A 23,186-nucleotide genomic window follows, 5' to 3' on the forward strand; every position below is an offset into this window, starting at 1 on the left:
TCCCTTGTTAATGTTATTTACTTATTTATTTATTAAATACAAAAGTCCCATTTTGGGGGGGGGGGTAATCCCTTCTGAGCTGTGAGCTCAGGTAGGCAGCTCAGTGGAGGCAACCACTTGGTTAATTTAAGCAATCGTAGGCGGTGCAAGTGCAAAAATCTCATCCGATTTTAACTGTCACTAGCCGGACCACCTGTCTCCCCAGGGAAACAGCAACGGCAGCTGGATTTCATTGTCGGCTGCCAGGCTGTCCCCACGCCTTCCTGGAGGAACCCGCAGCCTGAGTGCCTTCCCTTTCCGGATTTTATTCAAGGTGACAGTTCCTCACACGTTGGCGCTCTGATCACCTCAAGTAGCCGGGATATCGGCGTGGGGGGTGGGGGATGAGTGTGGTCCTCCTGCAGAGCCCAAATTTAGATTGACTGAGGTCATCCTCGGGCCTCGTGACCCCAGCGCTCTGACAGAACAGGGCTGCCAGGAACTTGGCCGCGGCAGCGAGTTTTGTAATGATGTCTGGGGAGAAACGTTCTGCAGGAGCAGGCGAAGAAGACCCCAAGTGCTAGGGAGTGATGTCAGCTTTCGTTAGCGGGGCAGACAGCGTTAGAATATCCTTGGCATAATATGGCTTTGGTATCTCTGTCAGCATCTCTGTTTTCTGTCACCACACACAATCCTGGGCCTGTCTCGAGCCCTGACACTGTCTTTTCAGATCAGGTTATTGCCAACCCAGAGACTCGTTCTGCCTCCCACCACACAGCCCCTTTGTTTGAAGTCGGCCCTCTTGTCATTAATGCACTTGATGTCTATTTAAATCTGAGGGTGAGCACGGTATCTGTTTTCCCGTCAAGAGATCATTGACAATGTTAATACCTCATGTCCTTGCCTCGTTTTCCAAGCTCTGACACTTTGCCACAGTCTCCTGCATTCACCAAACAGCCCTCTCTCACCAGGGTGTCTATAAACATTCTTGCTTCCAGGCCCAGAGGAACAGGGCAGGCCTTAAAAAGGGCTTTTATCAATGCTGACCAGAAGGCAGGGCTGGGGAGTGTGGCTCAGAACATATCACCTTCTTCCACATTATGGCCCATGTTCAGGAATATCCAGCCTGTTTCTAGAAAGGCACTTGCTGTCCAGCTTGTATCTAGACTAGGCAAGGTCTGCAGTTGAGGTTTACCGTGGAGAGAGCGCAGAGAAAAGAATTCAATCCAGAATGTGCTGGAGAGTTTCCTGGAGCAAATGCACCCGCTGGTGTGTTGTGTGTGTGTGCGTGTATGTGTGTGTGTCTGCCTTTCCTTCTCTTCTATGTTCTTTATAATATCTGACAGCCCTATCCATTCCTTTTTATAAAAATTCCTGCTATCCTGGTGCTGTAGAAAGAAATTAACATCCCTCGGCCTCATCCTTCCAGATTCTTGAGGGTTTATTGGAATCAGTTATGTTTAAGGAAGCCCCTTGCAGATTTTCAGAGACTTCTGAGACACTCCCACCCAGGCCTGCAGGGGGTGCTGTTCCCGGAATGCAGCCTCGACGGCCATGCCCACATCCTGTCCTAGCATTGGTGACAATATCAGCACAACTCCAGGTGCTACATAGTTCAGCACAATAAAGGGAACAGCTCAGTGACAACAGGCAAAAGAATAATTTAGGCCCCAAGAAGGGTCTCACTCAGGGAGGTTTCATCCAAGCTCAATGTTTCCAGGCGCCAGACCAATACTGAAAAGCAGAACTTGGGGATTGGGGGCCAAGGAAAAAGCATAGCCAAAGGGGAAGAGTGGTCCACAGTGAACTTGCTCAGGGGACCATGGCAGGAAGTAGAGGTGATGACAGCCAGCTCAAGGCCCAGTCTGAGGCCATGGAATGGTGTCGTCCCCTCCCTATTGCCAGCTTGCAGAGATTCTGAGACCCCAGCAATTCTCCACTTTGTCCCAAGCCATCTGAACCAAGGAGCATCTGCCTTGTCATTCAAAGTTTCTGAGAGTCATTTTTAATCCATGTTTAAGAATACGGTCTACAGTTCTGTAGTTGAGAAACATCTCCTGTACAATGACCCAAGTATTTACCACGTAGGACTTCTGATTTGAAGAACCTGAATAATTTCAACTGCTAATTTATCCCAGTTGAATAGTAGATGGTGGTTGCTGGTTTCACACTATCATCAGAATAATGGGGAAAAAAACATGTATATAGATAGCTATTTTTACAGACAGATTTGTAGCTCATGAATTTATGTTTTATGGACACTTCTTTGGGTTGTTTCTTGTTTTTCTGGTTATGCACACTTCAGAGACTCACATAGTATCAGTAATAAGACAATTCCATGAAGCTGAATTTTAAGTTTGTTTTTCTAAAATTAAAAGGAAAAAGACCCAAGGTGGCAAAAAGCAAATTGTAGTTACAAATATTTTCTTGGAAAAACTGATGTTTTCTTAATAATACTGTCAAAATAACTGTGGCAGGTGATTTCTTATAGATATTTAGAGTAAATATTGAGTTGATTGAAAGGTTTGACCTTATTCTAGGGGCATTATTTATAGTTAAGTCTTCTTATGATCTCCGTGAATGACAGGAAAGCTGTATATGGAGCCACAAAACTATTTAAAATAAAACTGAAGATGAAAATCAAGTGCATTCCAACCTGAGAATACAGTTCAGGATTCCCCTGTAAGAAGAAGCCATTTAATGTCGGAGGCTCCGTTACTTTCCGTGTGGCGTTTTGTGAATACCACCATTCTTCCTTAATCATCCATTATGTACTTGATGTCTGCTGGGATTTGGAAGGTTCTCTCTGGAAATTAACAAAATTGATTCATGATAAAGAATTTGAAAAGAGTCACATTCTGGGAAGATTGTTTTATATCTTTTGTTTGGGCTGGGCCCATCTTTAAACTCTTAATTTTCCATTTTTAGAAATTCTACCAAGAGAACTTGGAGAGAGAAGAGGGTTTTGCTTTGTTTTGAGAAGTAATTGGCCAAACTAGAAAATTCTCTAAAATGTGGAAAACAAATCATGCAGGAAAATGTTATTCCTGGGAGCCTGTGCTCTGGTGACATTTTATTTGAATGTCAACTCTGAGGACAAGAAAGTAGGGTCCTTCCCTTCTGGGGCTTAATCCATTTGCTGCCACCCATGGGATCTGTGATTGTGTTGTATTTCTGCCTTGCAGCACCTGTGTTTTCTTGCTATACTACTTGTGCCACCTGTAATGATGTGTATCTTTTTATTTGCAGGTATCCTGGGGAAGTGTCGCTATGTTTACTATGGGAAAAACTCAGAGGGCAACAGGTTTATCCGCGATGACCAGCTCTGAAGGCAAGTTCTATATGCCTTAGCCAGTGACATGAGAGTAAAAGAAAAAAGGGGGAAAAAAAATAAAGAAAAAGCTAAATGAAAAGACAATGGCCCACATCGCTTTTCTGTGGGAAAGCTATGACTTCAGCTTTTGGTACCTTCAGCTGACTTTGCCAGGCCTGTCAAGATCATCCTTCTGCCTTAGACTGAGTGGTCACATAGAGATTGACATGATTGCCCTTAAGCAGGTCTCATCCACCACAGTGACAGACAGCAGTAGCGAAGCACCAGGGCTGACAGGATGAACACCATGATAGATTGCCTGGCCCCTCCACTGCTCACAGGGGAGCAGAGGTCACACCTGGGGCCTCCCTAAGCATGCTCAGTGGCTTTAGTCAAGTGAGAGAGACTGTGTCTTTAGCTTGCCTATTGAGTAGAGATCCTCCTGATACCATCGTGCTGTGGGTTTATTTTTAGTGAAAGAGTCACAGTTTCAAGGAAGGCTCTACTCCCTTATTTCCCTTAAATCTTAACCTCTTGTATTCTGCGTGGTCCCCTCCCACCCCACCCCCATCAGCCTTTAGCATCCTTATCACGGGCAATGCATTTCAGTTTGCAGTTTTTCAGAGAACAGAAGAGGTAAGTTCTTAGACACGTTGTACGTTTATGGTGAGCTTTGTGTTCTTACAATTCGTTGCTTTCCCTAAATCCCTGACTACAAAAACATGGACTTTATCATATTTTGTTCACTTATAAATCCACTTCTTACCCTGAATACTAGGCAGTGTCAGGCATCTTTCACAACACCGGGTTCTGGTTGTACCAAAGACTCTTATTTATTTATTTTTAACCACACACCCTCCCAGCTATGTCTATGGCCTTATGTGTGTTTGGAGCTGGCTTGCTCCTTTGGGTGCTATTTAAAGGGAGTGAGGTGATAAAAGATAGAGTGATAGGTCAGGAAGTTAAAAAGGAAAGTGAAGACTGCAGAAAACACTCACCAGACCAAACAGTTTTTAATAAAAGGCGCAAAACCCTTTGAACTTGGTATATTTCTCAGGATCTCTCAGAAATGAAATCCACAGCTTGTGAGATGGTCTTTGTGCACCTTTGGCTATATTCCAGCCCTAATGTTACAAGGAAAATCAGCGTGATCATACTGGTTGGGTGGCTATAATTCCATTTAATATACTGGTACACCAGTAGAAGATGTTTGAAAGGCTTGTTGCTCTTGACACAGTAGCATTTATTTTTGCTTTTATTTGGACCAGGTGTTCATTGTCCTGGGTCTCCCAGTATTCGGTTAGTTTGAGGACAGCAAAACATGAAAGAGAATCCTTCCCAGTTATAGATACCAAATGACTAGAGAGCTACTATGGTAAAAGTCTTTAAAGACTCAGAACCCCTGAGACACCCAAGAAGAACCTGCTTTCTCTGTTTTAGTCCGTTTACACGGCCTCTGGCCTACTGAGTCAACACAATCCTTGAATGACTTGCGCTGGGGCTGGCAGCAGTCCGTCTTGTAGATTACACAACACTTGGTGATCAGTTATTGAGACAAATTTAGATGGAAATCCTTAAGACCATTAATTATTAGAGGATATTGAATGTTTGGCTTTATCTCGCAAATCCGTTAATAACCAGAGTCAAGTACCTTTGCTCTGTTTGATCTACAAAACAGCATTGGGATAATGCTTTAAATGAGTTGTATTCAGTCCCACCCTGGTCCTTTGCTTGGAAGCACCAACACATGTTTTGTCTGTGGCATATTATGGGCAGCCAGAGTTCTGTGCAAGGGCAGCTAGACTAGTCCAATGTCACATCCAATCTAGCGGCACATATATCCTTGTCTTTATAAAAGGCTTTAACCCTGCCTCAAACAATAAAAAAGCACTTGTGAACTGACCACAGAATTTTTCCATCTTTATTTTTCTTACTTGTTTACTTTTCTTAATGTCAGAACCATTTGTATCATGCGCAGGAATGTCTCCCTCAATGCGAGCTTTGGAGGCGAAAAATATTTTTGGAGTGAGTTATTGACCACATTGTTTCCCTCTCTTTGGGTTGTTTATTTTCTTCCAAAATGGTGTAATAACTTTAACTGAGACTAGCTTTAATTATAATTTACGTAATGGCCCTCACGACAGTATATTCATCTTAATGATAGAATTATAGTGAGTTTTGTTTCTCTTAAAAGAGGGATAATGATAATGAACTTGTGTTGGGTTGTTTACAATTCCGCTGTTTGTTAAGCAAGATTTTTCTGTGCTTGAGCTAGATTTTGGTCTGAATTGGCAGAGGGAGAAGCAATGTGGCATGCTTATCTTAAATCCCTAGGAATTTCGCAAATGTTATATTTCAAAGTAGAGAATTAGAAGGTAATAAATTCAATGCAAGCTCAGACATATTTCATACCCCCTTTCACCGCTTGGTCTTTCTGCTTTTGACCCTATTCCACTGAGCTTTTTCTTTGGGGATCATGGTGCCAGGCATCCCTGTGTCCTCTCTCCCAGGACACCCATCTGACTTGAGAGCCCCCTGCAGTACAGGCTGTCCTGGGAGTCCTCTGTTGCCTCAGCAAAGTCAGGGCGGACTGTCTCTTTCCTAAGTAATGTAATTTTATAGAACAATTTGTTCCTTGAGGAATAATGTTTTCAATTGTGGGGAATCCTATTAAAAGTACAACTATTACAATCATTTGCTTTTACTTTTACCAGCCGTGCTCATAAACCCTCCATCTGTTTGTTGCTTTAAATAGAGGAACATTATAAGAGATTATTACTCGCTCAGACTACACGTCTGAACGTTGCGCATTTTCACACATTCACGTGTGCTGAGGAATACAAGAAAGCAAGCCACAGATTCTGGATGAAAGGATTTTTTGTTTGTTTTGTTTTGTTTTGTTTTGTCTCTGTGTGTGTGTTTTCCAGCAGAGATGTATCTTGCACATTTTCAAGGGAAAATGTCTTTCTTGCTGCTTCTGAGAAATAACCTGGCTTTCTCGTCTTTGTTAATATGCAGATCAAAAACAATCCACAGGGCTCTTTTCATCAAAACAGTAACAGTGTTCAGTGGTTGCTCTTCGTAAGAGCAGCCTAAGTCAAATGTGTGTCGCTGCTTAATGCCCAGGGTGGACAACACAGGGTCCACTGAGACCCTTACGTGTTGGCCATACAGCACAGCTGATCCAATGTGACATTCACCATCTGCTTTTCCCAATTCTCTTGCCAAGAAGAAGCCTTCACCAAAGAAGGCTGTTAGCATGACTTGACTCTGGTCTCTGTAACGTGTCTAAATACCATGTTGTAAACTACCGTGACTAAGACCTAGAAAGGGAAAGAACACTGGAGGGGCACAAAACATGTTGGTTACCTGTTTGTATGACAAACAGACCATCAGCCTTTGGTGGGGTACTGTATGTTATTTCTAGTACATCAGCAAACACTTAAGGGATTTGAAGAACATTCAAAGACAGTCACCTGTCTGAAATGATTACCTTCCTACAAATTTACCTGAAAATTTCCAGCAGTAGTAGTTCACCTTTGGGTAATTATAATCATAAATGTTAAGTTGTCACTTTGTGGGCGGGGTAGGTAATGTTATGTGTACATATTAATGTATTAGCATATGCTAATTTTTCTAAAGTAGCTTGGAATGTGGCAACCTAGGACAAGGGAGTTTTCCTAAGAAAGAAGAGAAAATTCTAAGTTTGGAATGTGTCTAGGGACGAGTTGCTAAGGTGAGAATGATGCAAGTGGTAATACATGGAATTATACCAAGGGAGAGTGTGAAGCAGAGCCTGACGCAGAATTAAAGTGGGGACTCTTAGTGGATAGTGGTATAGGGGGCTGAGGGAATAAGGAAGAAGGAAGGGAAAAGACAGTTGATGCCAATTAGAAGATTTGCTGATGTTTAGCACTAACGTGGTGTTGAGCAATATTTTCTCCTCAAAATGGAATCATCCTTAAGTGAGGAGTGCCACCATTCAGTGACGTTTTACAAGTTTCTCTGCCTAAGACAATGAAGCAGTGTGGAAAAGGTTGATGACAAAGCGCTGTGGGAATAAATGATCATGCATGCGATGGCTACATGTGAACAAAGATGACTACGGTTTGTGTACAGTCTTCCACAGAAACCAGCATCCTAAGCTTAGTTCCCTAGCTCTTTGTGGGACTGAAGATCCTGGCGATAGGATTTGACTGTCTCTGGGTGCAGGCAGTAGGTGAGAACTCAACTCATAGGAGGAGTGGATAACATCCAAGTTCAACTGGATGACCTGAATTAACATGCAGAATATTCTGGAAATAATTAATGTTTATGTTGTGTCACATCGATTACTTTAAATCAACTTTTCCTTCTTTATATTGGAATAGGAATGAATTTGAAATGCACTTGGGGATAATCTCCTTTAGACACCAACTTTTCAGTTTGAGTATTTGTAATGAGAGGGGCAAAGGCACCTTATGGTGGGCTTAACCAAGATATTCAGACTATTCAAGTTATGGAGCCTTGAAATAGATAAAAATTAATATACATTATCCATTTACAAATGTTACATTTATTAAATAATAGTTTAAATAATAATAATTAAGTGGTGCTATAAAAGAAATTACATTTGGAAAAATGTCTATTCAGTTCTTTTGCCCATTTATCAATCAGGTTTTTTTGTTTGTTTTGATGTTGAGCTGTATGAGCCATTTATATATGTTGTATACTAATCCCTTATTGGTTGTATCATTTGCAAATATTTTCTTCTATTCAGTAGGTTGTCCTTTTGTTTTGTCAATGGTTTCCTTTGCTGTTCAAAAGCTTTTAAGTTTCATTAGGTCCCATTTGTTTATTTTTGCTTTTATTTCCTTTACTTTAGGAAACAGATCCAAAAAATTTTGCTATGATTTATATCAAAGAATGTTCTGCCTCGGTTTTCCTCTAGGAGTTTTATAGTATCTGGTCTTACATTTAGGTCTGTAATCCATTTTGAGTTTATTTTTGTATGTGGTGTTAGAGAATGTCCTAATTTCATTCTTTTACATGTAGTTGTCCAGTTTTCCCAGCACTACTTATTGAAGAGACTGTCTTTTCTCCATTTTATGTTATTGCCTCCTTTGTCATAAATTAATTGACCATAAATGCATGGATTTACTTCTGGGCTCTCTATTTTGTTGCATTGATCTGTATCTGTTTTTGTGCCAGTACCATACTGTTTTGATTCCTGTAGCTTTGTAGTATAGTCTGAAGTCAGAGAGATTCCTCCAGCCCTGTTCTTCTTTCTCAAGATTGTTTTGGCTATTTGGGGTCTTTTGTGTTTCCATACAAATTTTTTAATTGTTCTGGTTTTGTAAAAAATGCACTTGGTATTTTGATAGAGATTGCATTGAATCTGTAGGTTGCTTTGGGTAGTATGGTCATTTTAACAATATTAATTCTTCCAATCCATGAACACAGTAAATCTTTCCATCTATTTGTGTCATCTTCAGTTTCTTTCATCAGTGTCTTATAGTTTTCCATGTACACATCTTTTACCTCTTTAGGTAAGTTTATTCCTAGGTATTTTATTCTTTAGATGTGGTTGTAAATGGGGTTGTTTCCTTAATTTATCTTTCTGATGATTCACTGTTAGTGTATAGAAATGCAACAGATTTCTGTATATTAATTTTGTATTCTGCAACATTACCGAATTCATTGTTGAGCTCTAGTAGTTTTCTGGTGGTGGTGTGTTCAGGATTTTCTATCTATAGTATCATGTCATCTGTGAACAGTGACAGTTTTACTTCTTCCTTTCCAACTTGGGTTCCTCTTCTTTCTTTTTAGTGCTTTGATTTTTTACTGTTACTATTATTTAACTTAATCTTTCATGAAAAAATGTACTCCAACTTCCACCCTATATTTAAAGTTTGTCAGGCTACTTTTATGCTAGAAAAAAGGTTTTTCTGGGCTTACAATAACTTAGTCAAAACAACAACAGTGAGAGCTACAAAATCTTCTAAAATATTGTAACTAATTACTTGACTTATCAGAAAGAATTGTCAAGTCATCCTAAATAGCCTGAAAAGTGTGTGTGTGTGGATGTGTGTGTGTGTGTGTGTGTGAGAGAGAGAGAAAGAGAGATCAAGATCTGTGTAGAGAACTCCTATGACTGTCATTGTAAATAACTTTCTAACTTTTTTGTAAACACCACAGTAAGTTAACGTTTACTCCTGTTATGATGTTATATAGAAAAATGTATGTTTCATACCTAATTAACTAATGTCTACTTTGTGCCCTCCTTTCTTATAAATTGATTAGCTACTTTTTATGACTTACTTAGGCTCTGGTGTAACAGTATCATGATGTTTTTGGTTTTCCTCCTTCTAGACCTTTGAAACCTAGTTTGAACACAACGAGATCATTGTTCAAAGTATAACATAGAGCTGTTTTGTTCCAATTAGGTGATGTCTTTGATACCCAGTGAAAAACAGGTATGTGAGTTATTTCAGAAAGTTAATATATAAAACCAAGTTTTATTCATAGACTATCCATATTTCCCTGTTTATGTACATTCATTCCCGATTTCCACGTCTGCCTACTTGCATATAAAGGCAGTCTTCCAAAAAACAACTCCATTATCTGCAGAGCTATAGCATATAACCCACATTCTGTAGCCACATTGGCTTTCTCTATGTTGCTCAAACATAATAAATGTAGGAGCATGCCTCCAAATGGAATACTTCTCTCCCCTTCCCTTTTTAAAACTTTACTTGGTATATACCCACTGAGAATGATCCATTTTCAAAGGATCACATTATACTGTAAAAGTTTTGAACTTAATAGTCCATACATTCCTTGAAGGTCAAAGAGTGTGTGATGATGATGGAGGTTACTATCACAAGAGTCAGTGTAGGTATCTTCACAAATTAGGTTTAACTGCTGCCTAACAAATTATATTTAACTGAAAAAAATTAGAATCGCAACTCCAATTTATTAGCCAGGCTTATAGGTTTACACTTGCGAATATTTGTATGTATAATATAGATATAGGACATTGACTTATATGTTAAAATGGATTTTGCAACTCTCCTTTGGCAGTTTGGTCAATGGACCACTTCAGTGGGTAAAATTATTACTGGATTCTTTGCTCTGTTTTTTTAATACACACATGCATAAGCACATATGCATATTATAAAGATATAATTATTTTCCTAGAATTATTTTATGATATCAACATTTAATCAAGCACTTAATACCTATTTTATTAAAATGCAGTAGTCAAGAAACCAGACCAACATATATGGATGACATTTGTGGGTACACAGGGGCTCTAATTATTTAATTTAAAACTCTTTTTGCACGTACTCCTCATTCCCTCCTAACCCTACTGGGTTACCGATTTCTCTAGAAATATTTTCTAAATAATTCCGTGGTTCAGGTCATCCTCTCTGGATTTGAAACTGTCTTTAAAAACTATGCTAATCCATATCCAGAAGGATGCACTTCGGGCTGCACTTACTCCAAAGATATTTATTGGGCACCTTCAGCATACTAGAAATTAGAAATACAAGAGTAATAAGAGGATGACTTACTTTTGGACAACTTTTATCTGGAGAAGGCTGATATACATAAACATAATCATTATATGCTGTGATAGGTACAAAGTTAGAGATTGCACTAAAGAACTATATGAATTAAGGCCCAGAAATGACAGTGAGAAGTTAATTCCAAATGTAACCATATTCCAACCATGTCTACAGTTAACATCTTGATCCCAGCTGCCATCATTTCTTACCTAGATCATTCATCCCCACTCTGTGCTTACCAGTCTCCTGACTCTACCCTTGCCTTTCTACAGCCTGTTCTTGACAGAAAGTCAGTGCAATCCTTTAAGAAATGCTTAATAATATCGTGTGTCTCCCATACCCATATCACATCACTCATTTCCCAACTCACTTGGAGTAAGAGCCAGAGCCCTTATGAGACCCTACATGGCCTTGTATGATCTGTCCTAGAGAAATCAGTGTCCCAGAAGCTGTGAGAGTGAAACAAAAATAAATGCAAATACCATTCCCTACCACTCTCCCTGCCTTCTCTCTGTTCCAGCCACACTGGTCAGTACTGGACTTTGTACTTGCCATTCAGGTCTTTGCTCAGATGCCACCTCCTTAGAGAAGCCTCCTGGGACCACTGTATCTAAAGTAGCACCCCCAACACAGTCCACTTACCTTGCTTCGTTTTCCTCTGTTGCACTTGTCATCACTTGACATATTATATATTTATGGGAAGGGGCATTTTTTGTCCAAACAAAGGGAAGGACTTGTTTTGTTCTGAGGCTAAAGGGTGCCTTGCATGTACAGGCACTCAATAAATGTTTTATGAATGAATGAAAGAACAGTTCCCATTCACAGAGGTCTATTAGGCTATGTTTACAGACATACCGTCGCACATTAAATAGGATGAATCTCTTTCATCAAAGGGATTTTCACTTGAAAAATTTCTACCTCTTTTCTTTATCTTGGATCAAGCAAACAAACTACTTCATTCTGTTTGGGAACAATGTACAATGTAGAAGCATGAAAAATGGGCAGTGGAAATGGGTTAACAATGAAACAGGAAAGGAAAATGAATGTCAAGAAGTGAAATGACAAGATGATATGCAGCTTGACCTTGGATGGGTTTGAGATGCAGTGTCAGCTTTATAGGGCCTTCTCTAGTTACACCTCATGCAACCAGCAGGCTGTATGGATTTGATTGTGGACACACCTGTGCATTCTGTATCAGCGATTGTATGTATGGACGTGGAAGCTCTTCTCATTCATTCAGGTAAAATTTTTCAAACAAAATCTAATCTTTATAATTCTTATATACCATTATAATAATAAAATATACACAAAGCAAGATTTAAAGAGAAATTCAGTCATATTATTTATGAAACGAACTCTTCTCAGACATTATTAAATTATTATTTTATCCAACATGAATAGAACTAACTTATTTTAACTTTGTAACTTAGCCTCACAACCTTGTCAAAACTTCAGATAGGTGAAGGTAAAATAATGAGATATTTTTCCTGTCAGGAGTGGGGTACAGAATTTATGAATCTAGTTAGGTAATTACAATTATCAGTTATATAAATGCTGTAAAAACTCTTTACATGTATTCATTAATTTAATCATGCAACAACTTCATCCGGTCGGTGCTCATCCACATTTTATTTATTTATTTATTTATTTATTTATTTATTTATTTAGGTAATTACAATTATCAGTTATATAAATGCTGTAAAAACTCTTTACATGTATTCATTAATTTAATCATGCAACAACTTCATCCGGTCGGTGCTCATCCACATTTTATTTATTTATTTATTGATTGATTGATTGATTGATTGATTGATTGATTGATTGGCTGCGTTGGGTCTTCATTGCTGTGCACGGGCTTTCTCTAGTTGCAGTGAGCGGGGGCTACTCTTCGTTGCGATGCGTGGCCTTCTCACTGCAGTGGCTTCTCTTGTTGCGGAGCATGGGCTCTAGGCGTGCGGGCTTCAGTAGTTGTGGCTCGTGAGCTCTAGAGCACAGGCTCAGTAGTTGTGTCACTTGGGCTTAGTTGCTCCGTGGCATGTGGGATCTTCCCGGACTAGGGATCGAACCCGTGTCCCCTGCATTGGCAGGCGGATACTTAACCACTGTACCACCAGGAACGCCCCTCTTATCCCCATTTTAAAAATAAGGAAAGCAAGGCCCTGAAAGGCTCAGTCCTGTGGACTAGGTCACATACAGGTAGTAGTTGTGAATTCCAGGAGGTTAATTAGGCTCTCTGGGTCCAGAGTCCATGCTCTTCACTGCTGCAATATCTCTGCGAGAGGCATTCTCTTACTTCGTAAAATTCACATTTTTCTGATGATGGAGATACTGCTCAAAACATGTTTGAAAGTTCTCTTTTGGAACAAATCTTAAAACTCTTTTACAAATCATTCATAAAATGAGGCTTAGTGTGAACACAAAGAATAAGTAGCAGTCTATAACTCAATGACCCAATTCATCCCCTGGAATATGTTTTTTACAAAAGCACTCTATAAATAAATCTAAGTTACCTTCAAATGAAAAATATTTTCTATGATTTAAGATTTTTTGAAGACTTCCTATGAACACTTAGCACAGTGACTTGAAAGAATTAATTGCCTGGAAATCTCACATCCTGGTTTCTGCTTTCAGTTAGGAAATCATTAGTTATGTTGAAAATTTGGGAAAACTCCATCTTAGTGGATGGTTGTGAACGGTGCCCCAGAACCTACAGGCCTGGGTTCTCTTTCTGCTCTGCTCCCTGCTTTGCCCCTCTGTCTGGCCTTCACTTCCTATGCCAGGTAAGGGACGAAATGGAAACTGTCCAAAGGCAGCTGAACTTAACACCGTTGAAGGCGAAGCGGATCCCCAGTGTCTCTCCAAACTTGGAATTTAGTGACTTTGGGAGATATGATGTATATGAAAGTGCTTTGCCAAATAAAGTGCTACCCCAGTGTAAATAATTATATGGTAAATTGAAAATTCTGAAGGCATTTTCAAAAAGGAAGTTTTGGAAATGTTTTAGGTGGTCAGTTTCATTCTTAGAGTCAGGGCATAGTCTCTCAAGTTGGCTACTTTAAAACAGACAGAAGCACAATATTTGCATCATTCCTAGAGTGGGGACTCTAAAATTAGTCACCTTTTTATAGCTGAGTCTCATATACTCAGTTGCCTACTGCTTTAGTGTTGTTTAGACTTCATGGGTGGTATTTTTCATGTGTCATGTTTTCACTTGGTAATAATCGTTTGTGGCTTTTCACTTACTTTATGCAGTGACCATACTTGGAAGGAATGAATTTAACATTTCCTCTAGTTTCTGTTTATTCACCAGGGCTGGACTTGGGTGAGGTAAGTGAGGCCCTCACCTTGGATACAAATGTAAGTGGGCCCCAAAACTCTCAGTAATAAAGAGAAATAGTATTTTAATCCAATATCTTAAAAAGCAAAGATTAGTGCAAAAAAAGTTCATGATGAACAAAACATTAAATGTTAAATAAAAAATGCTTCCCTTAGCCCAGGCTCCAGTGTGGCTCGACACAGCACTATATTCACCTGTTCTGTTCTGTCCTTAAAGCATCAAAGCCAACAAACTCACATTCTATGTCCTAGGTCTTGTGCTTAGTCGATACTTATAAACTAGACCAACATGTTTTCTAAGTAATCACTCAGAAATGCCCCTTTCCCTTCTTGCTTCCAACATGTTTCATCTGTTCCAATTTCTTTGACTCTATACTCCTTGTATGTCTGAACTTAGTGCCACTTCTAATTTTGGCCATCCATTCTCATTTAGTTTTACTAATTTTTCAGAAATCCCTCCTAGCTTGACTCTTCTACCTTGGGCCTTGACAATTCTACCCAGACCTTTACTTTCCTTAATCCTTTGATGTCCTCAGTTGCCTTGGGTAAGAAATTTCACTTCAGACTCCTGTAATCCCAACCCTGACTAGGTCATACCCCTTGGGGAAGGTTGGGGGGAATTTGGATACCACTTATTTGATGTATATTTTAAAAATCCTTAGTCCTGTCAACACTCAACACTGGTTTAATTTACAACTAAAAATCCTAAACTGTGGCTTGTAGCTAGCTTCATTACTGCAGGCTAAGTTTTATCTGTGATGGTTTCTCTTATCTTTACATTTTCTCCATTTAGCTATTAAAGCCATTCCCAGTGGTTTTTAGTTCTCACAAAAGTTGTTTTCCTCTTCCGTAGATTGGCAGAAACTGGGAAAGACTGTGGCCTTTTGTTTGTCAGTGCCTGTATATGAAGAGAATAAACCCCACATTTGCTTTTTCCCTCCTAATTATGAAGTGCTATTTTTCCCCACCTAAGGAGGACTGAGAACTAGTGTATGTATATATGTACGTACATATATACACATACATGTGTGCACATTTATATACTTAATCCCTTCTTTTTATACAAATGGCTTCATATGCAGTGTCCTGCACCTTCTTTTTTTTCACTTAACATCCCTAAAGAGCAAAATGGATGATGTGATGGTCAATTATATGTGTCAACTTGATGGGCCATGAGTGCCCATGTTAAATGTTATTTCTGGATGTCTCCATGAAGGTGTTTCTGGATGACATTAGCATTTGAATTGGTGGACTCAGGAAAGTAGATTTCCCTTCCCAATGTGGGTGGGCATCCTCCAATCCATTGAGGGGCTAAATAGCCCCTCAAAAAGCAGAGGAAGGAAGACTTTACCCCCTTTTATTCCTGCCTCACTGCTTGAGCTGGGACATCTCATCTCATCTTCTGCCCTTGGATTGAGATTTACACCACTGGTTCTTCTAGTTCTCCAACCTTTGGATTCAGGCTGAATTACACCACCTGCTTTCGTGGGTCTCCAACTCACAGATGGCAGATTTTGGACCTCCCAAGCTCTGCAATCGCATTAACCAATTCATCATAATAAATATTTATCTATATCTATATCTTATTGACTGTGTGTCTGGAGAACCCTGACTAATACAGATGGTATATTACTGCTAAAAGAGACACAAGATCAAAAAGATATGATCATGTGTGCATATATATCTATCAATATAGGCTCACATATACAAAAAACAACTGATAAAACAATGCGGAGAGGAAGAAAAATAGGCAGTTTTTGTTGGAAATTTGTAGGCATACATTATTCAGTGTGTTTCAAATCTTAGTAAAGTTTTAAGCTTTAATGACTCTAGAAGTTTAAAAGCTACGCAGTTATGAATATATCATTTGGCAGTATATTTACATTGCTATTCCACTTTTTTTTTGTGGGTTTGAAAAGTAAATTTTTAATTTTATCTTATTTGGATGCACTAGTTTGTGATGACACTTTCTCAGACAATGGCTCAGTGGAGGAAACCTCTTGCTTGGTCACTTAGGTCACCCGATCTGTCTCTATTAGATTTTTCCTCACAGGGTCATGTTCAAACTGTCTGTCACATGCTCATCAAAACCTCCTTCTTTGGAGGATCTTGAGGCCAGAATTATAAATGCAGTTCTTTCTGTCACTGAGAAGCAGCTGAGGAAAGTTTTTACAAAGTTTGAAAATTGACTAGAGTGATGGGTAGCACAAGACAGTAGTTGTGTTGAATTTTAGAAAGAAAGATACCAATATTTTAAAGTAGTTAACTTTTCAGATATTATCATTTAAGTTAGTAGCACATGCAGTTCTGAAATGATTAAAGCTTAACACTGCACTAAGACTCTTGGGATTCCCTGAATAATCTAGATATGAAAACTTGGCTTTAATGTGTTAACAGATCATCTTTTGTGAGTCTTTGGTTTACCTTTTAACTTTATTGTCTTTGAATGCGATCAGATTGCTTAATATTTATAAAATATAGGTATGGGAGAGTGCCAGGGCTGTGATATGTCTGAGGAAATTCTTGAAATACCTCGAAATCATGAAGTTATTCTATATTTTCTTCTAAAAGCTGTAAAATTTTGACTTGTGTATTTAGGTGTTTGATCCATCGGGAATTTCCCATGTGGTGGTGTGATGCAGGATAGAATTAAACTTTTTGACTACATGGCTGGCTTATTGTTCCATTTCAAACTTTCTTTCCTTTTCAGTGCCACCTCTGGCATTGCCAAATTTGTGTATATGTGTGGAATTATTTCTGGGCTCTCTGTTTTTTTCAAACACGTGTAATTACCTTTTCTTGTGCCAATATTACCCTATTCTAATTGCTATGGCGGAGTGATTTTTTTTCTCCTTCCTTCCTTTCTTCTTCTCCCTCCTTTCCTTCCTTCCTTGCTTTCATCTTCCTCCTTCCTTCTCTCCTTCCTTCCTTTCCTCAATTTTATTGAGGTATGATTTACATACAGTAGAACAATAAATTACTTCATTATAAGTTTAGATTTCAATGAATTTTGCCAGATACATTAACCTGTATAATCACAATGCCAATCAAGATTTAAAACATCCCCATCACCCCTAAAAGTCCCCTTGTACTCCTTTACAGCCAGAACCCCCAGTCCTACTCAATAACTCATTTATTTTTGTCACTATAGATTAGTTTTGCTTTTTCATGAACTTCATATAAATGGAGTCATATAGCATATACTTATTTTGTGCCTGGGTTCATTTGCTCCCTATTGTATATCTGAAATGTACCTATATTGTTCCTTTTTATCACTGAATGGTATTCCAGTGTATGGAGATAACACAATTTGTTTCTCCATTTTCCTTTGTGGACATTTGCCTTTTATCAAGTTTGGTGGTATTTTCTCTTATTCTTTTATTTATTCTTTTATTTTTTCTTATTCTTGATAAAATATATATAATATCAAATTCGCCATTTTTAACTGTATACTTCAGTGACATTAAGTACCCTCACAGTCTTGTGCAACCCTTGTCACTCCGTTTACAGAACCTTTTTACCATCCTGAACAGAAATCCCAAACCTGTTAAACAATAACTCCCTGTTTCCTCTTTCTCCAGCCCCAAGTAACTTCATTATACTTTCCGTCTCTGTGAATGTGCTTTTTCTACATACCTCAAGAGAAATAATTACAGTATATATCTATCCTTTTGTATCTGGCTTATTTCACTTAGCATAATGTTTACAAGGTTCATCCATGTTGTAGTATGTATTAGAATTTCATTCCTTTTTACAGATGAATAATATCCCATTGTGTGTACATATCACATTTAGTTTATTTATTCTTCTTGATGGATGTGTGCATTGCTGCAACCTTTTGGCTATTTGGCATGATGCTGCTTTGAACATGGATGTACAAGTATCTGGTTAGGTCCCTGCTTTCAATTCTGTTGGATATATACCTAGAATGTGAAATGACTGGATCATAAGGTAATTCAGCTGTTCAACTTTCTGAGGATCTGCCATACTCTTGTCACAGCAGTTGCGCCATTTCCAGCAACAATACGTAAGGGTTCCAATTTCCGGATTTTTTCCTTCTTTGTTTTTTCATTTATAAGATCCATTTAGTGGTGTGAAGTGGTGTCTCATTGTGGATTTGATTTGCATTTCCCTCATGACTCAGATGTTGAGCGTCTTTTCATGTGCCTGTCGGCCATTTCAGTATCTTCTTTGGAAAAAATGTCTATTCAAGTCCTTTGCCAATTTTTTATTTGGGTGATTGATTGATTGATTGATCGATTGATTGATTGATTGATTGTGGTAGGAGTTCTTTATATATTCTGGATCTTAATCCCTTATCAGATATATGATCTGCAGATGTTTTCTCCCACTCTGTGGGTTGCCTTTTCATTCCCCTGATGGTGTCCTTTGTTTCACAAAACCTTTAGATTTTGGTGAAGTCCAATTTATCTATTTTTGTTGTTGCCTTTGGTGTCATATCCAAAGGCAATTAAGAAATTATTGCAATAAGAAATTATTGCCAAATTCAATATTTTGAAGATTTCCCCCTAATGTTTTCTTCTAAGAGTTTTATAATTGTAGCTCTTTCTTTCAGTCTTTGATACATTTTGAGTTAATTTTTCTATATAATACAAAGTAAGGATCCAATTTCATTCTTTTGCATATGGATATCCAGTTTTCCTAGCACCATTTTCTTTTGTTTTTTAATTTATTTTTATTTTTACTTCTTTAACATCTTTATTGGAGTATAATTGCTTTACAATGGTGTGTTAATTTCTGCTTTATAATAAAGTGAATCAGCTCTACATATACATATATCCCCATATCTCCTCCCTCTTGCGTCTCCCTCCCGCCCTCCCTATCCCACTTCTCTAGGTGGTCACAAAGCACCAAGCTGATCTCCCTGTGCTATACGGCTGCTTCCCACTAGATATCTATTTTACATTTGTTAGTTTATATAAGTCCATGCCACTCTCTCACTTCATCCCAGCTTACTCTTCCCCCTCCCTGAGTCCTCAAGTCCATTCTGTATGTCTGCATCTTTATTCCTGTCCTGCCCCTAGGTTCTTCAACACCATTTTTTTTTTTTAAGATTCCATATATATGTGTTAGCATACGGTATTTTTCTCTTTCTGACTTACTTCACTCTGTATGACAGTCTCTAGGTCCATCCACCTCACTACAAATAACTCAATTTTGTCTCTTTTTATGGCTGAGTAATATTCCATTGTATATATGTACCAGGTCTTCTTTATCCATTCATCTGTCGATGGACATTTAGGTTGCTTCCATGTCCTGGCTATTGTAAATAGAGCTGCAGTGAACATTGTGGTCCATGACTCTTTTTGACTTATGGTTTTCTCAGGGTATATGCCCAGTAGTGGGATTGCTGGGTCGTATGGTAGTTCTATATTTAGTTATTTAAGGAATTGCCATACTGTTCTCCATAGTGGCTGTATCAATTTAACTTCCCACCAACAGGGCAAGAGGGTTCCCTTTTCTCCACACCCTCTCCAGCATTTATTGTTTGTAGATTTTTTGATGATGGCCATTGTGACCGGTGTGACGTGATACCTCATTGTAGTTTTGATTTGCATTTCTCTAACGGTTAGTGATGTTGAGCATCCTTTCATGTGTTTGTTGGCAATCTGTATAACTTCTTTGAAGAAATGTCTTTTTAGGTCTTCTGCCCATTTTTGGATTGGGTTGTTTGTTTTTTTTTGATATTGAGCTGCATGCACTGCTTGTAAATTTTGGAGATTAATCCTTTGTCAGTTGCTTCATTTGCAAATATTTTCTCCCATTCTGAGGGGGGTCTTTTTGTCTTGTTTATGGTTTACTTTGCTGTGCAAAAGATTTTAAGTTTCGTTAGGTCCCATTTGTTTACTTTTGTTTTTATTTCCATTTCTCTAGGAGGTGGGTCAAAAAGGATCTGGCTGTGATTTATGTCATAGAGTGTTCTGCCTATGTTTTCCTCTAACAGTTTGATATTGCCTGGCCTTACATTTAGGTCTTTAATCCATTTTGAGTTTATTTTTGTGTATGGTGTTAGGAAGTGTTCTCTTTTCATTCTTTTACATGTAGCTGTCCAGTTTTCCCAGCACCACTTATTGAAGAGGCTTTCTTTTCTCCATTGTATATTCTTGCCTCTGTTATCAATAATAAGGTGACCATATGTGCATGGGTTTATCTCTGGGCTTTCTATCCTGTTCCATTGATCTATATTTCTGTTTTTGTGCCAGTACCATACTGTCTTGATTACTGTAGCTTTGTGGTATAGTCTGAAGTCCAGGAGCCTGATTCCTCCAGCTCCGTTTTTCTTTCTCAAGATTGCTTTGGCTGTTCAGGGTCTTTTGTGTTTCCTGTAGATCTTTTGTAGCAATCTGTAGATTGCTTTGGGTAGTATAGTCATTGTCACAATGTTAATTCTTCCAATCCAAGAACATGGTATCTCTCTCCATCTGTTTGTATCATCTTTAATTTGTGTCATCAGTGTCTTATAGTTTTCTGCATACAGGTCTTTTGTCTCCTTAGGTAGGTTTATTCCTAGGTATTTTATTCTTTTGGTCGCAGTGGTAAATGGGAGTGTTTCCTTAATTTCACTTTCAGATTTCTCATCATTAGTGTATAAGAATGCAAGAGATTTCTGTGCATTAATTTTGTATCCTGCTACTTTACCAAATTCATTGATTAGCTCTAGTAGTTTTCTGGTAGCATCTTTAGGATTCTCTATGTATAGTATCATGTCATCTGCAAACAGCCTAGCACCATTTTCTGAAAAAACTATTTGAAAGCACTTGTCACCCGTGTTGAGAGTCAATTGACCATACATGTGAGGGCTTGCTTATTTCTGGACTCTCTCTTCTGTTTCATTGCCGAATATGTCTGTTTTTATGCCAGTACCACACTGGTTGATTATTATAGTTGGAGGTATTTTGAAGAGTGCTGCTATGAACACTCTTGATCATGTCTTTTTCTGGATATATACTTTTATTACTTTTGGTTAACACTTAGCTGTGTAATTGCTGGGTTATATGCTAAGAGTATGTTTACCTTCATTTAAAACTTCCAAATTATTTCCAAAGAAGTTGTACCATTTCACACTCTCAACAGCAATGTAGGAGGGTTCAGTTACTCCACATGTAAGCCAACATTTAGTGTCATCAGTCTTTTAAAATTTTAGCCATTATATTTCAAACGTAGTGTTCTAATATTGTGATTTTATTTGCATTTCTGTGATGTTTAGCAATTTTGAGCATGTTTTCATGTACTTGTTGGACATTCATAGGTCTTCTTTTGTGAAATATCTGTTCATATCTTTACATTGGTTCATGTGTCTTCTTATGATTGAGTTGTAAGAATTCTTTATATAGTCTTGATACAAGTCTTTGTCAGATGTATGTATTGCAAATATTTTCTCCCAATCAGTGGTTTGCCTTTTTGATTTCTTAACAGAGTCTTTCAAAGACCTTTTTTAAAAAGTTTTCATTTTTGAAATAATTTCAGATCTACAAAAATTTGCCCCAAAGTAACACAAAGGGTTTCTGTATACATTTCACCCAGCTTTCCCAAATGTAACATCTTCATAATTACAATGCAATTATTAAGACCAGAAAATTAACATTGGAAAATACTTTTAATCTATAGACCTTACTTACATTTCTTTGGTTGTCTCACTAATGTCCTTTCACCTGTCAATGATCCAGATGTTTATAAGAAATTTATTAATTTTTCTTATCTTTTTTAAGAACCAGTTTTGGTTTCATTGATTTTTCTCATGTGTTTATTATTTTACATTCTTACTTTGTTATTTTTTCCCTTTCAATTCCTTTGAGTTACTTTTCTTTTCCTAGTTTGCTAATATGATAACTTTGATAATTGACTTTTAAACTGTCTTCTTCTCTAATAAAAGCATTTAAAGCAACACATTTCTTTCTAAATACTATTTTAGCTTCATCCTCACATTTTGATTTGTAGTGATTTTTATGTCATTCCTTTAAAAATATTTAATAATGTCCTTTGTGATGTCTTCTTTGACTTATGGATTATTTAGAAGTGCCTTGTTTAATTTCCAAATATTTGAGTATCTTCCAAATTATTTTTCATATTCATTTCCTGTTAAATTTGTGTGTATGTGTGAGAAAATGTACTCTGTGTGACTTTGATTCTGCTAAGTGTTTGAGCTTAGCATATAATCCAGCTTGGTGGATGTTCTACAAGCACTTAAAAAGAATGTGTCTAGTGCTATTGTAATGTATTGTCCTACAAAAGTCAACTATTGCAAGTTGGTTTATATTTTTGTTCAAGTCCTTTATGTCCTTACTGATTCTATATATAAATTTTAATTAATTACTGAGAGATATACATTGAGATCTCTAACTATAATTGTGAATTTTTGTATACATCCTTTTAGTCTGTAAGTTTTTGCTTTATATATTATAAAGCTGTTATTAGATGCTGTTTACTCATTTAGAATTATTATATACTTGTGATACATTTGTCTTTTTAAATTTTTAAGTGTCCTGCCATATTTCAGATAATATTCCTCATCCTGAAATCTGCTTTATTATCAATATAGCTATTTCAATATTAGTATGATTTCTCTTTTTTCATTCTTTTACTTTTAACCTGTGTCTTTGTATTTAAAATTACTTTTCTATTCGTAGCATATAGTTGCTTCTTGCTTTTAAAATGTTGAACAATCTCTGCCTTCTAATGGAGTGTCTAGATAATTTACATGTCATGAAATTATCAGTATATTTGGTTTTAATTCTACCATCTGGCTATTTGCTTTCTATGTGTACTGTTTGTTCTCTGTTCCTGTGTGGTCTTTCTCTTCCTTTTTATTGATTAATCGTTTCAGTATTCCATTTTACCTTTTTTTTGTGGTTGTTCTAGGGTTTACAATAACAATCTTCAACTTATCTCAGTGTGTCTTTAATCAATATTTATTTCTCATGCATTGTAGTGCCTTACAACAGGGTACTTCCATTCCCTCCTTCTATCCTTTGTGCTTTTATTGTCAT

The 23,186-nt window shown here is 37.7% G+C and overlaps 1 protein-coding gene across 1 annotated transcript in view; it reads left to right on the forward strand.

The window, feature by feature from the left end:
- Window positions 1-3,392, forward strand: part of LRMDA (leucine rich melanocyte differentiation associated) — a 1,092,698-nt gene extending 1,089,306 nt beyond the window's left edge. Inside the window, exon 7 of the mRNA XM_068547953.1 lies at window positions 3,229-3,392. Within this exon, the coding sequence (XP_068404054.1) occupies window positions 3,229-3,308 (80 nt within the window). The 3' untranslated portion in view covers window positions 3,309-3,392. The remainder of the gene's footprint in view (window positions 1-3,228) is intronic.
- The last annotated feature ends 19,794 nt before the right edge of the window (window positions 3,393-23,186 follow it).

Source organism: Eschrichtius robustus, chromosome 7, assembly GCF_028021215.1.
Source record: "Eschrichtius robustus isolate mEscRob2 chromosome 7, mEscRob2.pri, whole genome shotgun sequence".
NCBI lineage: Eukaryota > Metazoa > Chordata > Mammalia > Artiodactyla > Eschrichtiidae > Eschrichtius > Eschrichtius robustus.